Source organism: Camelus dromedarius, chromosome 17, assembly GCF_036321535.1.
Source record: "Camelus dromedarius isolate mCamDro1 chromosome 17, mCamDro1.pat, whole genome shotgun sequence".
Classification (NCBI taxonomy): domain Eukaryota; kingdom Metazoa; phylum Chordata; class Mammalia; order Artiodactyla; family Camelidae; genus Camelus; species Camelus dromedarius.
The window spans coordinates 33,629,661-33,645,536 of NC_087452.1; the positions used below are offsets into that span (position 1 = coordinate 33,629,661).

The following is a 15,876-nucleotide window of genomic DNA, read 5'->3' on the forward strand; positions in this document are numbered from 1 at the left end:
CTGTGCCCGGCCTGCGCCGGGGGGGTGGGGGGGCCCTCCACGGCCTCCGGGATGTTCCCGGTGCCGCCTCGCTCCAGTGCCCAACCATCTCTGACCCCCGCCTGCGCCGGAGGAGCTCCTAGCACAGCCGTGTCGCAACTGTGTCCTGACTGGGAGACTTTGCTGCCTATTTCAACTCCTACCAGCTACTTGCAGACCCCACCCAGAGGTCCCCTAGGATGCCGGAAAGGCGGCTCCTCGCAGGGTCCCTGCTCCCTGTCACCCTCACCTCCATTCAGGCCTGACGGGTGGCCTCGCTCACCTTCCCTGGGATGGCACCTCCGGCGGGGCGAGGGGGGCCCTCTATCTGGGGCGTGGACAGACCCGCCTCCAGCAAAAGAGGCAGGCTGTTTTGGGGCTGGAGCAGGGAACGTTATCCACTCTACAGGGGAAGGCTGAGGCTCAGGCAACTTTAATATCACTGCCTCTGGCAGCAACCATGTCCACGCTGTCCTTCCCTTCAGAGAAGCCTAGGCTGCAGGGGGGCTCCACTCCCACTCCAGGGCACCTCAAGTGCCCCCACTGAACCTTTCCAACACTGTCCACTACACAGAGAGGCCTCACAGGGGCTAGCTGTGCCGAAGTGAAGACCCTTGCCACCTCACCTAGGGGCTCTGACGTTGGCCCCACCCCCATTCCTGCCACTGGGTCTCAGGTCAGGCCCCATCAGGCCTAGAGTAGAGGTGTGGAGCCAGAGCCACCCAATCCCCTAGGGACAGGTTTCACAACTTCCCGGATGGGGCTGTAGTGGGTCACAGTGCAGCCTCCAGCCAGGAGGATGGAGCGGCTCCCACTCCTGCTGCTTCTGACGCAGTGCTCAGGGGCCCCTGGTGAGTGCCTTTACTGCCCCCTACCCTGCCCTAATCCCCCAGCTGCCTTCAGGAAGAGGTTGGCCCCAGGCCCATCCTGCTGTTTGAGCCAGGAGCTTACCTTCCTACTAGGCACAGAGCAGTGAGTGACCTTGGCTTCTTGCGTAGAGCTGGGCAGCCTGAGGAATAAACACACAGCCTATACAGGCTTGCGTTAGAACACCTGCTACAAGCCTACCGTAGCACTGAGGCAGTGATTTGGACCTCACGGATGCATGCACACATGCGGGCAGTTATCCTTCATGAGCCTGATTTAACTCTCTAACTTAGCAAACATCCTCACGCTAGTGAGAGTCCGGACTTGGAGTCAGAATACCTGGGTTGGGCCTCTGCCTAGTTAATATCATAGCTCTGAGCCTTCACATTCTCATCTGAGAAATGAGATGAGAAAAGCTCCACAGGTAAAGCACCATCACCCACTGCTCTCACAGAGTCAATGTATTACACCTGAGCCTAGTGCCTTGCCCACTAAACAAATGCACTAGTGATAACTACCACCTGTCCGGGCCTGCTTCTCCCACCCAAATACAGGGGTCTGACCCTTGAATGTGCCCACAGGGTCTATTCCAGAAGCCTTGTAGTTTGATCCCCTGAATTAGTAAAGTGTGGAGGTACTGATATGCATGCCCACCCTGCAGGGCAGCGCTCGCCCTTGAATGACTTCCAGGTGCTGCGAGGTACAGAGCTGCAACACCTGCTACATGCAGTGGGGTCCAGGCCTTGGCAAGAGGATGTAGCAGACGCTGAGGAGTGTGCAGGGCGTTGTGGGCCCCTACTCGACTGCAGGTGAGTGGCCACAGGAACCTAGGTAAGACTGTACTTAGGGAAATCTGGACACCGGGTGACCCTGTGCCTCCTTCTCCCAGGGCTTTCCACTACAACGTAAGCAGCCACGGTTGTCAACTGCTGCCATGGACCCAGCACTCACCTCATACACGGCTGCAGCGCTCCAGGCGCTGCGATCTCTTCCAAAAGAAAAGTGAGTGGCTGCGGAGAAGGGCAGGCTGAAGAGAGAGGTGCTGGGGCCCCAGGCCTTGTTGATCCTGGGTCTTGTGCTCCTAGGCTATGTTCGGACCTGCATCATGGACAATGGGGTCGAGTACCGCGGCACCGTGGCCATCACCGTGGGTGGCCTACCCTGCCAGCGCTGGAGCCTCAGGTTCCCCAATGACCACAAGTGAGACAGACAGCTCCCCTCTGTCCCTGCCGGCCTGGCGCTTGCTCCCGGCACGCACTGTATTGCTGCTCTCTAAACCCAGGTACACGCCCACGCTCCGGAATGGCTTGGAGGAGAACTTCTGCCGCAACCCGGACAGGGACCCCGGAGGTCCCTGGTGCTATACAACAGACCCTGCCGTGCGCTTCCAGAGTTGCGGCATCAAGTCCTGTCGGGAGGGTAAGTGGTTCCGGGTCAAGCCAGGGGCGGGAGTATGCCCACGCCGGTCCACGAACCCACCCGCCCCGTGTCTCCAGCCGCTTGCCTTCTGTGCAATGGCGAAGATTACCGTGGCTCGGTGGACCGCACCGAGTCAGGGCGCGAGTGTCAGCGCTGGGACCTGCAGCACCCGCACCCGCACCCTTTTGAGCCGAGCAAGTACGCGTGGGCGGGCTCCGCACGCGGGGGGCCGGACAAGGGGAGGGCCCAGGACTGCAGGGGCGGGGCGATGTGAGGCAGCGGTTGGGGCCAGATAGGGCCTGAGTCTCAGGAGAGTCTTGTTCATGCCCCGCTGCCGCCCCCAGGTTCCTTGAAAAAAATCTGGACGACAACTATTGCCGGAATCCGGACGGCTCGGAGCGGCCCTGGTGCTATACCACCGACCCACAGATGGAGCGGGAGTTCTGCGATCTCCCCCACTGCGGTAGAGCGCGAGGGCGGGGCCTGGGAGGGCACCTGGGACGCGTGGGGGCGTGGCCTTGCTGGGAAGAGAGGAGGGGCTGGGCGTGGCCCTGTGGTGGCCCAAAGAGCCTGCGGCTTCGCCTCAGCCCCACGCCGGGTCTAAGCTCCCTCTTGGGCTCCGACCGGTATCGGTCCATCCAAGGATCCGAGGCACAGCCGCGCCACGAGGCCACGACACTCAACTGCTTCCGCGGGAAAGGCGAGGGCTACCGGGGCACGGTGAACACCACCGCCGCGGGCGTGCCTTGCCAGCGTTGGGACGCGCAGCACCCGCATCAGCATCGCTTTGCGCCGGAGAAATACGCGTGCAAGTGAGGTGGTGGGCCGCCGCTGGGGGCGTACTCCTGCGGGTGGGACCTGAGGGGGTCCCGGGCGGAGCTTGAAGGAAGGCGGGGTCTGGGGCGGGGCTGGAGGCTGGGCTCCCGGCCGAGGCTGGCTGACCGGTCCTTGGGCTGGGACCCACCGGGCTGAGCCGAGCACCTGCTCAGGGACCTTCGGGAGAACTTCTGCCGGAACCCCGACGGATCGGAGGCGCCCTGGTGCTTCACATCGCGGCCTGGCATGCGCGTGGCCTTCTGCTACCAGATAAGGCGGTGCGCGGACGACGTGCGGCCCGAGGGTAAGACCAGAGCTGGGGCTGGAGGCACGGAGCCGGAGGGCTAGGGAGAGAACCAGCTGACGGCCGCCTCCCTCTGCTTCCTGCAGACTGCTATCACGGCGCGGGGGAACTATACCGGGGTTCGGTCAGCAAGACCCGCAAGGGCGTCCGGTGCCAGCGCTGGTCTGCCGAGACGCCGCACAAGCCTCAGTGAGTAGGTCCGCGCGCCCCGCCCCTCTTAGACTAACCCACGGCGTTCTCAAACTGGAGCCCTGCGTTGGTTTGGCATTACCCTGCTATGATTTTGTCCCCTCTCCCACCTAGGTTCACACCCACCTCCGCCCCACAAGCGCAACTGGAGGAGAACTTCTGCCGGAACCCGGACCGGGATAGTCACGGGCCCTGGTGCTACACCACGGACCCGGGGACCCCGTTTGACTACTGTGCACTGCGGCGCTGCGGTAAGCACCCGCGACACTCCCCCGGGGCCCCGCCCCCAGCCTCCACCGCCAAAGGCTGGCTCCCTTAACGCGGCTGAACTTGGGTGTTTCAGATAATGACCAACCGCCGTCCATCCTGGAGCCCCCAGGTACGGGGCCAGGCGTGGGTTGCGGCCCCTTTAACCCCCATCTCCATCCAGTCGAGGGTTTCAATGAGCCCGTTCTATCCCCCAGACCAAGTGCTGTTTGCAGAGTGTGGCAAGAGGGTGACTCGCCTGGACCCACGGCGCTCCAGGCTGCGTGTGGTGGGGGGTCAGCCTGGGAACTCACCCTGGACAGTCAGCTTGCGCAACCGGTGAGACACAACTGCCTGATCCCCCAGGAGGGGCTGAAGCTGTATCTTCTGTGCTATGTCAGTGGAGGGTGGGAAACTGTCCCTGGCCTCAGAGGCCTTAGCCAAGAGATGGCAGGCTGCAGGACTGTTTCCTAACCTGCACTCCTCCAGGCAGGGCCAGCACTTCTGCGGAGGCTCCCTAGTGAAGGAGCAGTGGGTACTGACTGCCCAGCAGTGCTTCTCCTCCTGGTGAGCCTCCCTTGGGTTTGGGGACCCAAGGGATCCAGTCCCAACCCCTTGCCTTCATCTCCCCCTTAGCCACCTTCCCTAGACAAGCCAACGGGGGAGTGTTGGGCAGCAGACTGAATCACGAATGATCTAGCAGAGCTTCTCTCCCAGCAACATGCCTCTCATGGGCTATGAGGTGTGGTTGGGCACACTGTTCCAGAACCCGCAGCCTGGGGAGCCAGGCCTGCAGCGCGTCCCAGTGGCCAAGATGGTCTGCGGGCCCTCAGGCTCCCAGCTTGTTCTGCTCAAGCTGGAGAGGTATGTGACAAAGGGGTATGAGGTGGGACAGGGCCTTGTGGCCTCAGACCCTGAATGCCCTCATTCCTGCTGAAGACCTGTGACCCTGAACCAGCGTGTGGCCCTCATCTGCCTGCCCCCTGAGCGGTATGTGGTGCCTCCAGGCACCAACTGTGAGATCGCAGGCTGGGGCGAGACCAAAGGTAAGAGCACAGGGTAGGAGCAGGGACTGCTTTGGGCCAAGAGGCCCAGCTTTGGATCCCACCCACAGATCCTCTTCTTCCCATTCCCTTCACTGTAGGTACAGGGGACAACACGGTCCTGAACATGGCCCTTCTGAACGTCATCTCCAACCAGGAATGTAATGGCAAGCACCGAGGCCGCGTACGTGAAAGTGAAATGTGCACTGAGGGACTGTTGGCCCCTGTGGGTGCCTGTGAGGTCAGTGGCAGGGCCATTTGGCAAGCTGAAAATGTACTACTTTGCCCCCATGGGGGCTGGTCTCTGCCATGGCCCCAGCCCCCCTCACCAGTTCTTATACCTATCAGGGTGACTACGGGGGCCCACTTGCCTGCTTTACCCATGACTGCTGGGTCCTACAGGGAATTATAATCCCCAACCGAGTGTGCGCACGGCCCCGCTGGCCAGCCATCTTCACACGTGTCTCTGTGTTTGTGGACTGGATTCACAAGGTCATGCGGCTGGGCTAGGCCCAGCCTCAATCCTGTGTGCCTTGGGGAGGATGAAGCTATCTGTCAGACATAAAGCCACCTTTCTTCTTTATGCCTCTGAAGGGTGCTTCTTAGCCTCTGCTTCTAGGGCATGAACTGGCAACACCTCTTTAGGGCCTGGGTGGCTCGAGTCCAGCACACCCTGGGCCGGGCGATCTGACCCTAGGGCTACCTTAGCCTGTAGGTGCTGTGGAAACCAGGGCCTCACTGGTCCCCCAGATAAACTTGGGAGGGGAAGGATGGTGTAGGGCAGTTTCTAACAGAAGGGGCTGCAGCAGAGGGAGCTAGCCTGGTGGAGTCCCACGTGGCCAGGACAGGCAGCGGTTCAGTCTCTCACTATCCCCTGCCCCCTCACATTGGCAGTAGATGCCGTCCTTATGGCTGCCACACCCAGGGCCTACGGCCTCTGAACCCCAAGGGTGGGGCTGGGGTTACAGGTGGCTTGGTACAAAGTACCAGCAGGAACCAGACTCTGTGTCCTCATTTATTATGAGTATGTAGTCCACATTCCTCGGCTCACCTATCCATGGAGTCCAGAGCCCAGGATGCCTTTCACCACTCTGCTAGACCCTGGGGCTCTCCAAGAGCCAAGTGCGGCATATGCCAGCCGGCTCATGCAGAGAGGTAGGGCTTCAGTTGCCCAAGTGTGTGCACAGCCAGAGCACAGCATTCATGAAGCTGTCTGATTCCACTTCCACCTCTGACAGTGTATGGGTGCTTTTGGGATAGAGCAGGAGCCTGCAAGGGTCGGGCAGTGATGTTTGAGGTTGGAGGATCCTCCCCTGCTCACCTGCTCACCTGCTCACCAGCTCCCAGGGCTGTCGCCAGATGCGTGCCACACTCACCGAACTGGCACATTCCGGGCCTTGAGGGCACGGTAATACTCCATGCCCTGTTTGAAGGGCACACGCCTGTCCTCCTGGCCCAGCATCAGTAACAGTGGAGTCTTCACCTGGATGTGTGGGGAGTCGTCGTAAGCAGGGTCCGGGGCCCTGGACACACTGGCAGCACAGTGGGCAGGGGGAGGGCTGTGTACCTGAGAGGTGTACTTGATGGGCGACCTGTCCAGCATGTCAGCCCACAGGCTGAGGTCTGGCAGGCAGTCGCTGCTGTAGGGGAAGCCAGACTCCACCACGCACCTGCAAGAGACTGAGCTGAAGCAGCCCCTGGAGTTCTGGGGCCTACGGGAACTCCATGAGGGTATGGGGTAGAGGCGAGAAGGGCAGGGACCTGTGGGCACACCCACCAGTCAGGGATGTCAGTAGAGCCCATCATGGAGGCAATGTTGATCACAGGGTTCCGTACCACACAGGCGCCGTAGGTCTCTGGGTACTGACCAATCAGGTGGCAGGAGAGGAAGCCACCATGGGAACCACCCATAAGGGCCACACGGCCTGCGTCAAAGTGTTCCTCCCGGAGCACCTGCTCTACTGCAAACTACAGGGTGGGGCAGATCATGCTGCAGCCGGCTGCCTGCTCAGCAGGATGAAGGCACACCCCCAAGAACCTACCCTCCAACCTGTCCAGAAGCCCCAGCCCCTGCTACCTGGACGTCCTTCACATCCTGGTGGCCCACATTGCCGGGGAGGGAGAAGATGCTGTCCTGGCCAAAGCCCGTGGAGCCACGATAGTTCACTGGAGGCCAGGGAGGGACCAGACAGAGTAGTCAAGTGACATTCCTAGCTCCCCGGATACCCTTTCACCCATATGTGAAGTAGGCCTTAGGGCCAGCTGCCACCACAGACTCAAGGGGAAGGGGCTAAGAGATCTGAGAAAGCCCAGTGACTACAGCAGCCTTCCCATGGAAGTCTTGATTTAGCCCATGTTATCACCATGCCATGGAACCAGAGGCTGGGCGAGGGCAGTTTCTGATAGTGGTTACCAGATCCAGACTACAGAGAGGCCTGGAGACTAGGGTGATACAAACCAGATCCACTCCATCGATACCCCACAGCCCTACCAGAGCCGTGGGCCCTGCTCACTCACCCAGTAGTACTGCAAAGCCCATCTTGCAAAGCATGGCTGGGAACAGCATCCAGGCAGTGACAAAGGATGAATGGGGTCCCCCTGCAGATAGGGAGCAGAGAGAGGGTGAAAGAGCCAGATAGGAGGGGTGGTGGGAGGGCAGGGACTCTCAGGCCAGTTGCCTACCGTGGGGCATGACCACCATGGGCACCTGGGTCTTATCTGGAGGATCGCTGGGCTGCAGAAGGATTGCTTCAAAGTCAAGGCCAGCTGCAGGGAGAAAGGCAATCAGCAGGGCCGGTGCTAATCCCCAGGGGCTTCCCGAGCCAAGGCCTCAGCTGTAGGTGCAGGTCTGGGGCTGACCTCTGAAACAAGAGACCTGGCCAAGGTAGCCCACACTGTGACACATGGACCCCAAGAGGCTCATGCTCCTGCCCTAGTCAGGGAGTCTCACTGTCTGCAGGGACAACATCCTGGGTAGCGTGTGGTCACAGAGGCCTTGTATAGGACTGTTATTTGGGCTTCGTTATCCCACCACAGATGATTTGGTCTGGTGATGCCCAGACACTACTCCCCATGACTGACCACAAGAGGAACAGAAAGCCTCTTGGAGATAATCTCAAGAGACCCCAAAATGTGAGACAGGAGGTTAGAAAGGTGACCACAGACCCTATATGCTGGGGAACTCAAGAGAAGGTGTCCCTCAGCCCTTGGCCCAGCTCACCATACTGCACATGCTCTTGCTCTGGGGGTGGCTGTAGTACCCGGATGCTCCAGGAGATGTCAGGAATGGGCTCGGCCTCCTCCAGGGACACCCAGGATACTGTCTGCTCCTTCCCCGCAGGAGGCAGGAACCCAACTTTCTGCCAAGGGAAAAGAGTGTGTCACAGGCCTGGCTGCCTCCCTGCCTTTCCACCTCTGAGAAAGGGCAACTCTCATTATGGTGGGCCGTCTGCCCACCTCCACAGGGTACAGCATGGACTCCTGTCGTAAGCTGATATGTACAAAGGTACTCATGTAACCACACATTCGTACCCCTCCCTTCTCAGCTTCTAGGCTCTGCCGTCTCCCTGTACTGTTATACCCAGGGACTGGGCACTTTCCCAGACACCCTGTTCTGTACAGAGCAGACCTTAGCCTAGTAGTTCCTCCGCATGGTGCCAGACCCTCATGGACTAGCTACCCTGGACCCACACCTTGGCCTCTCACATGCTGACCAGCCACAGTCAGACTCTGAGGCCACTTCCCTGACCTGGGGGGCTCTGCCTGCATGGAACCTCTGCCTTCTGGCCTGGGCGAACCCCCACCATCACTCACCAGGCTTGGGGGCAGGCTGGGCGTGGAGAACTGTGCCACCATGAGGTCCCGGTCAATTGTGAGCAGCTTCCAGCTTCCACCTGACCCCCCTGGAGAAGGCAGATACCACCACCATTCCCACCCCTCCCTGCAGAGCCAGAGTCCCAGCCTGAAGGCTCCACAGCGAGGTGCCCCTTCCACCCTGAGAAGCAAAGGGACACCCACAAAGGGACACACAGCTCTGGGTGAGCTTCCTGCTCAGTCCATTCATCCAGCAGGTGCTGGCTGTGCCCCGGGACTGCCAGACCTGAGGACACACCAGACCACAGGGCACATCCACCCACCACCTGATGGACTGCAGTCTGCAGGGGCAGGGGCTGCTAGGCCCAGGTGGGGGTGGGCTCTGATTCTAGGCAGCAGGGTCCAAGGAGATCGAGATTCCTAAGCAGCGGCTGTACAGAGATGTTTGTGGAGGAGTGAGTACAGCCAGGGCAGGTGGAGAACTCAAAAACATTTCAGGGACAGAATCACCAGGCCTGGGTAAGAGGAAGATGAGGGAGCCAATCCAGGGCTTCTCTTGGGCCCTGGAGTGACAGAGGTGCCTCTGCCTGAGGTTTGGGGAGGAGGAAGGATGACTGACAGATCCTGACAAGAGAGAATTTTCTGGGTTCAAGGAGCAGGGTGGGAGCCATGCAGAGGCAGAGCCAGGACACAGGGAGCAGAGAAGGCTGTCCGTTGGTGGGATAAGGGTCCCCATGAAACTGTCAGTAAAGGCTGTGGAGTAGTCAGTGGTGCAGAGTGACCAAGAGTGCGGCCACTGCCCCATGTGCTCAAGCTTTAGTCCCACCCCTGGCCTGGCTGGTCCACTTGCCAGCCCTGCTCACCTGCCGTCAGAGAGGTCACAGTGCCCATCTGAGTGTCCACAGCAAACAGGTCCTGAAGCAGAAGGGAGGCCACGTGTGGTACCACATCCCAGAACCCAGTGGGTCATGCCCCCATCTCTGCTCTACCCTTCTGGGGACCTTGGGCCAGGCCAGGCCAGAGCTGTGAAGGACTATGGTGACAGCTACTCAGTGCAGCAGGGAGTGGCCTGAGGGCCTGGGTTCATATCCCAGCTCCGTTACAACTTGCTGAGTGACCCTGGGTAAGGTAAGGAATGACTCTGAGCCCCTTTGAACTACACTGTGGATCAAATGAAATCACATCCCAAAGGAGCCTGGCATACTGTGCTGTCCCCACCCAATCACTGGGAGAAAGCCACTGTCCCATCTCTATGAGCTCCCTGTATGGTGTTCAGGGGCCCATCCCAGTGGCGGCCCCCTTGTCCTCCAGCTGGAAATGCTGAGGAAGGGCAATGTTTTGCATCTCTGCCTCAGGAGAAAGGGCCAAGGGCTCTGTTGTGAGGTACCCAGGCAGCCAGCCCCCTCAAGGAAAAGCAAGTCCAGGACAGGGGCAGGCAGGGCCTTAAAGAACCAGTGAGACCTTGTGGCTGGGCAATGTGCATGTGCTATGTCCCAGGCCCACAGCTCCTGGGGGTTGGTCAAGGGCCGCCTCTCAACACAGTCAGGGCCCCTTACCTGCCGGCTGCGCTGAACAGAGTCAAAAACCACTCTCTGGCTGTCAGCTGACCAGCATCCCAAAGGCAGAAGGCTGCAGTAGATCCCAGAGAAGTTCTCTGCAAAGGCAGAGGGCTGGGGGCCACGTCCAGGAATGGAGGTGTAGAGGGCTTAAGACTATGAGGCAGGCTGGGTTGCTGGGGAATTCACCTGGGACCCCCCAGATGTGACAGAATGGCAGCTCCACATATGGGGGCACCCTAGGTGATGAGGCATGGCCTGAAGAGGGGGCTGAGAGGCAGAGGCCTCTGAGGTCCCAAGAGAGGGGGAACGTGAGAACTTCTGAGAGAAACCACGGGTGCTCAGAAGAAATGCACTGGCATTCCTCTGAGCTGCTCTTATTTGGTCCCTGGTGGGCACTGGATGCTGTAACCAAGACAACACCTGTCTGTCCATTACCGTACTTAGCAGAGTGCTGTGCAAAGGAGGCTGAATAAATCCTACCCTCTAATATCATCCCTCTTGTAGCCCTTGCTACCAACCTACAAAGAAGGCAGGGATAACTGCCTGCTTCTCACATAAAGAAATGGAAGCTTGGGGAGGTCAGGACACTGTCCAAGGACACACAGCTATTAAGGGGCAGAGCTGAGATTCAGACCAGGTCCCCACTGCTACATCCCTGCAACCCCAAGAGAAGAAAAGGAGACCATCCCTTGTCCTTGATTCCTGGAACTGACCAGGCGGCCTAAGGAAAAGAGACTCACCCCTCACATCCTTGTTCAGGATCCCAAGCAGAGTTGCGAGCACTCAAGACTGACTGGAGCTTGTCGGCCAAGGGCCACCCTCCCAGAGGCCCCGCTGCCTCAAGGCCTTGGACTGAACAAATGCTAGGATGGGGGCTGGGAGTGGGAGAATGAGCACCCTTGGACTAGGACCTGCCAACCTAGTGCACTTTCTGAGACCCTTTGAAGGAGCAGTGGCTTTAACCAGCCATTGGAAAAATAAGAAATATCTATGGGCTGCAGCATGGGAATGAAACAATCTAAATCCTCAGCCAGTTTGGGCTGCTCTGATCTCAGCTTCAGTCTAGCTAACTTCCTTCTATCAGAACCATTCCCTACAGCGATGGCCCCAACCCCTGAGGAGGCAGAACCTAGGGCTAGCCCAGCAGGAGGGAGACTTCAGAAGGAACCCAGGAAGGAAGAGCTGAGGAGGCTGCCCCTGAGCCAGGATAAAAGCTGGCAGGAAAACAGAGCTGCAGGCTCCACTGCACTCAACCAGCCACACACCCCTTACCTCCCAGCTGCCGAGGCACGACATCCACCACCACCGAGGTGACCCTGGTGTACCAGTCATACTGCAAGAGAACATAGTGGTCAGGCCCACCAAGGGACCGGCAGTACCCTCAGGGCATGGAGCTCTGTACACCTGTCCTCTTCCATGATAGACTAGCATAGCCTCAGGGAAGGGAGGGGAGGACCTGAGAGGAGCACGGTGTATCTTCTTTCTGGTGACCTGGATGAGCTGTCCAAGGGGCCTCTGACTTTCACTAGGAGCCCTGGACGAGCTGTCCAAGGGGCCTCTGACTTTCACTAGGAGCCCAGAGCTCTTCGTGAGCAAAGACTATGTAACTGCCCACTACATCCCAGGCCCTTGCAGAGCCTGGCCACGTACAGTGAGAAGCAATGGGAGGAGCATTCGTGTAGAAAGAGGATGCTCTCTAGGTGGTGAGTCTGGGTTGTGCAGAGGCCCCCATGCCAGCACTCTCAGCCTCTGGGCCCTGCCTTGAAAGGATAAGCAGAACTCACACCATCACTGCACCCACGAAAGGAGGTCCACTGAGCGGCCTGTGGGGAGACAAAGCTGACCCTTCAGCTCTCACCCACCATCCCCTCTTCTTGCTGACCTCCCCCCTCCCCCTCCCCCAGCTCACCAGGCACAACTGGCTACACTGCTGATGGGGGACCAGAGATGGGAACCGCAGGTAGATGATGCGACATTGGTCTGGGCTCAGCCGAGGAGAAGAGACAGCCAGACAGTCATCTGAGAGGAGCTCTGGACCAGACAAAAATGTGAGCATCACGCAGGCTGTCAGGGCCATTGTGTGTCAGCAAAGCACAGGTAGATGCCAGCACTTACCACATTTCCCCTTGATGAGGTCCACATAGTACAGGGCTGACCTGGAACCATCAGAGAGACACTCAGCTTCAAGGCCAGTCTGAGCTACAAGGCACCCTTGCTCTGCCCCTTCGATTGTTCTCACCTTCGATTGGTGCAGAAACGGATGCCCAGCCGGAAGGGCTCATGCCACCAGCCCACGAACACCACACCTGTGTCTCCAGGGGCCCAGAATGCCTGTAAACAAGACCACAGGGAAGATGTGGATAAGGGGCAGTAGCTCAGGCAGGGCCCTCAGACTCCAGGAGTGATGTAGGCAGAGTCAGCACTAACCTGTCCGGGGGACACACTCTCAGGGACCCCCTCAAGCACAGAGATGTTGCCACTCTCGACATCCAGCACGCAGAGCACAGGAGTGCTTTTAGAAACCATGTTTTCTCCCCAGTCTTCGTAAAACAAGAACTGATCCCCCTGAGAACACAAGACACTCAATGCCCAGCTTGTCTTGCAGGACCCTGCCCTGCCCTGCCCTCTAGAAGCCAGTGCCTCCCTGGTTCTGATAGACGCAGTGTGCGTAGAAAGCAGACTGAGCCCCAGGCTGCCCTGAAGGGCCTTTGTGGACTTGCCACAGCCACAGCACCTTAATGGCCTGGTCTGGCTTCTTCAGCCTAGCCATCTCGTCATCGCTGCCACTGATGTCCAAGGCTTTGGTATGAAAGAAGGACTCAGCCTTGGGACGCTTCTTCTCTGCCACGTATAGTAAGTGTGTCTCCGAATGCGACCAGGACAAGCAGCCAAAGCAGTCTGGGTGCAAGGAGGGCTGATCAGGGGGAGCCCTGGGTTATGGCTGCCCCTCCTGTCCACCCTGCCTGCTCACCAGCCGGCTGCCTCACCATCTTCGTAAACTGGCCCATGTTTCTCCAGCGCCAACAGGTTGAAGCTCTTGAGCTTCCGGTTCTTCTCCCAGACCTGAGGACATCTGGGAGTGAGGTTGCTGTCCTTTTACAGAGCCTCATCTGTGGGACTGAGCCTCAGTTTGCCCACCACCTGGTCCCACGCAGACTTACTTCCAAAAACTGCTTCTCCTCCCCTGTGCCTGGGCCTCCAGCCTTGCGCAGCACAGCTTTCATGCTGCCTGAAGGAGATTCTCTGCTCAGCAGCCTAAGGAGGATATGGGGTAGCAGGTTAGAATTACCTCCCACCCAGTGATAGCCCATCCTGTCCCCTTACTGGCCACAACCTCTTTGACAAGATTCTTGAGACTCTGGCCCACATCCATCCCTGCACCCCTTCTAGCGCCACCATGGCAGCTGCCTTGCATCCCCTCCCTGAAGCAAGGCCTCTAGTCCTGGCCCAAGTTTGGAGCAAGCCTTCAGTGTTTATGACCATGTCACCAGAGACCACCTGAGCTCCCAAGGGGCAGGAACCTGGCTCCCAACCTCCCTTCTAGGCCCTACTCACACCAAGGCACATGGTGGGCATTTGTAAAAGGCTTGCAGATGGCTGTGGCCTTGCCCACAAGCTTCCTTCCTCAAACTTACTCCCCCCGGGTCTCCACACTGTTGCCCGCAGGCCCTGCAAACACCACTGAGTCCCCGTCATGGAACACCAGGTACTGGCGGCAGAATCGGATGTTCTCCATACGTTCCAGGTCCCTCTGGATCCACTCTGCGAGGAGAGGCACGAGGCTGCTCAACTTGACTAGTCCCAGCACAGGCTGCCCTACCCAATCCCAAGCAGGCCCAGCCCACCTCCCTCAATCTGTCTTCAGATATTCTGGGGGCAGGATGGGCATCATTTGGCCACAACTCAAGACTAGGCTTGCAGAGCCTGAGCTGACAATATCTTGGAGTGTAACCATTACTGCCCCAAGCATCCACTCTAGAACCTTGAGGGTGGATATGGGATAGGATGATGAGGGTGACTCTTACAAAGCCCACACTCTGCACCCATTGGCACCATCCCATAACACCCCAAAGAGCCCCATATACACCTGTGTGCAAGGATCTCTGGGGGATTCACCCTTCCACTCCTACACTCTACAAGCCCAGTTTCCTCCACACATCCGTGTGCACTGTCAGGCAGCGAGCCTGCCTTCACACCCTCCTCCTCTCCACTCGAGTGCATGGCCCCGTAAAGAGCCCGCCACCGATTCCTCTCCATATACACACCAGTGTGCACCGTCCGGTAGTGGCCCCCGTACTGCGTGGTGACCTCCGGGCCCAGGCAGGCGGCGCTCAGCGCGGAATGGCGGCTAAGGCCCCGGTACAGCGCCGCCGCCTCTTCGGGCTCGCTCAGCAGCACCTGCGCAGGGGACACACGAGGGTCAGGCCCGGCCCGGGCTGCAACGACCACGGGAACCGCGAGCCGATCCCTCACCTGACGCTCCATGTTGGCCCTGGGCGGTCCGGGTGGTACTGCGTGCTGGCGCCCGGAAGTGAGACTCCAGGGGCGGAGCCGAGAGCGGCCCCGCCTGTCTCCGCCGCGGCCTCGCCGCTTAGTGAGCGGGGCGGGACCTTCGACGAATGGGCGAGGACCTTTAGCAGGGGGCGGGGCTTCTAGGGGGAAGGGGGTGGGGCCTGGGAGGAAGAAGGAGCTGCGGCCTAGAGTCCTGGAGGGAAGGAGCGAGTCCTTTTGGGGCGGACTAGGTCGGTGGGAGGAGGGCTCTTTGGGCCAAGTCCCATGTCTGTTACTGGGAGCGGCGGGAATGGGATTTCCGAGGAGAAGGGGTTGCGCTGTGGAAACAGAATAAAGGCGTGGGTCTTTAGGGAGGGGCGGGCCCGTGAGGAACAACAGGGCCCACGGGGAAGGGGGTGAGGCGGGACGGGGGTGGGTCTTAAGCAATCGGGGGGCGGGGCCTGAGAGCTCTGCGGACCAAGGGCTCTTCGAGGACTTGAGGCGGGGCGGGGCGGGGCAGGACTGAGTCCAGCGAGGGTAGTACAATCGAGAGGTGAGGGGCGGGGCCTGAGAAGCGGGGTGCGAGCAGATGCCATCCCCAGCAGAGATCTCCCGCAGCCCGGAGGCTGACTGTCGGTCCTTCTGGTCCATTACAAGGCAAACATTCACCAGATGGTTCCAGGCCCTGCTCTGGAGGGGCTCTCAGGCCAACGAGAAAAGAAGGGCGGAGGTGCGCTCCCGGCCGAGCGCGCGGAGCTCTGGGGTGTGGGGCAAAGAAGGACGGTGCCAAGTTCACAGGGGTGTTGCCTGGTTTTATCGGCCACCAGGCCTACCCCAGAAGCTATCTGTTCCTGCAGCCATCACCCGCCCCGCTCAGTGGCACCTTGCTGGGATCGTGAGCAAAAGGGCCTCTGCCTCCCCAGGCCTCAGCCCAAGCTCTTGGGGGCAGAGGGCTTGGTGGGGTCAGGCTCCACCCAGAACCAGAGAGCTTCCTGTGGAAAGAAAAACCTGGGCAGGCAGGCTCCCTGGGCACAGTGGCACTGGACTGGGTGGGTTATGTTGCCAGAAGAGGGCAGGAGAGACTGGGCAGCTATCAGGCCAGCATTGATGT

At 59.6% G+C, this 15,876-nt stretch overlaps 3 protein-coding genes across 6 annotated transcripts in view; 1 reads left to right on the top strand and 2 right to left on the bottom strand.

The window, feature by feature from the left end:
- The window catches only part of RNF123 (ring finger protein 123), a 34,319-nt gene extending 27,966 nt beyond the window's left edge, over positions 1 to 6,353 (bottom strand). The window contains exon 1 of one of the 2 annotated variants that reach the window (XM_064496533.1): positions 6,224 to 6,353. The gene's annotated coding sequence lies outside the window, so the exon portion shown is untranslated. Of the gene's footprint in view, positions 1 to 1,836; positions 1,978 to 6,223 lie in introns of those variants that run through there. The other variant, XM_031470326.1, reaches the window with a different exon arrangement.
- MST1 (macrophage stimulating 1) lies at positions 17 to 5,485 on the top strand. Its single transcript, XM_064496535.1, has 17 exons — positions 17 to 869; positions 1,547 to 1,694; positions 1,775 to 1,887; positions 1,971 to 2,085; positions 2,168 to 2,304; positions 2,382 to 2,502; positions 2,649 to 3,116; positions 3,294 to 3,424; positions 3,511 to 3,613; positions 3,728 to 3,864; positions 3,957 to 3,992; positions 4,078 to 4,198; positions 4,349 to 4,426; positions 4,577 to 4,723; positions 4,799 to 4,905; positions 5,004 to 5,143; positions 5,251 to 5,485. The coding sequence occupies exons 1-17, from the start codon at positions 818 to 820 to the stop codon at positions 5,410 to 5,412; spliced, it is 2,316 nt and encodes a 771-aa protein (XP_064352605.1). The 5' UTR covers positions 17 to 817; the 3' UTR covers positions 5,413 to 5,485.
- APEH (acylaminoacyl-peptide hydrolase) lies at positions 5,905 to 14,812 on the bottom strand. Of its 3 annotated transcripts, XM_031470330.2 has the most exons (23): positions 14,748 to 14,812; positions 14,540 to 14,672; positions 13,910 to 14,036; positions 13,436 to 13,529; positions 13,262 to 13,337; positions 13,009 to 13,172; positions 12,702 to 12,839; positions 12,514 to 12,605; positions 12,390 to 12,430; positions 12,184 to 12,305; positions 12,059 to 12,097; positions 11,547 to 11,607; positions 10,272 to 10,369; positions 9,579 to 9,630; positions 8,716 to 8,804; positions 8,123 to 8,261; positions 7,585 to 7,668; positions 7,420 to 7,500; positions 6,980 to 7,068; positions 6,680 to 6,870; positions 6,470 to 6,572; positions 6,279 to 6,385; positions 5,905 to 6,171 (listed from the first exon to the last, which is right to left on the bottom strand). In XM_031470330.2, exons 1-23 carry the CDS (start codon positions 14,757 to 14,759, stop codon positions 6,066 to 6,068), a joined length of 2,238 nt encoding a protein of 745 aa, XP_031326190.1. In that variant the 5' UTR covers positions 14,760 to 14,812; the 3' UTR covers positions 5,905 to 6,065. The 3 variants fall into 3 exon arrangements, with proteins under 3 accessions (XP_031326190.1, XP_031326191.1, XP_031326192.1); XM_031470331.2 differs by lacking the exon at positions 12,059 to 12,097; XM_031470332.1 differs by lacking the exons at positions 13,910 to 14,036; positions 14,748 to 14,812 and having other exon boundaries at positions 14,540 to 14,675.
- Between the last annotated feature and the right edge of the window lie 1,064 nt (positions 14,813 to 15,876).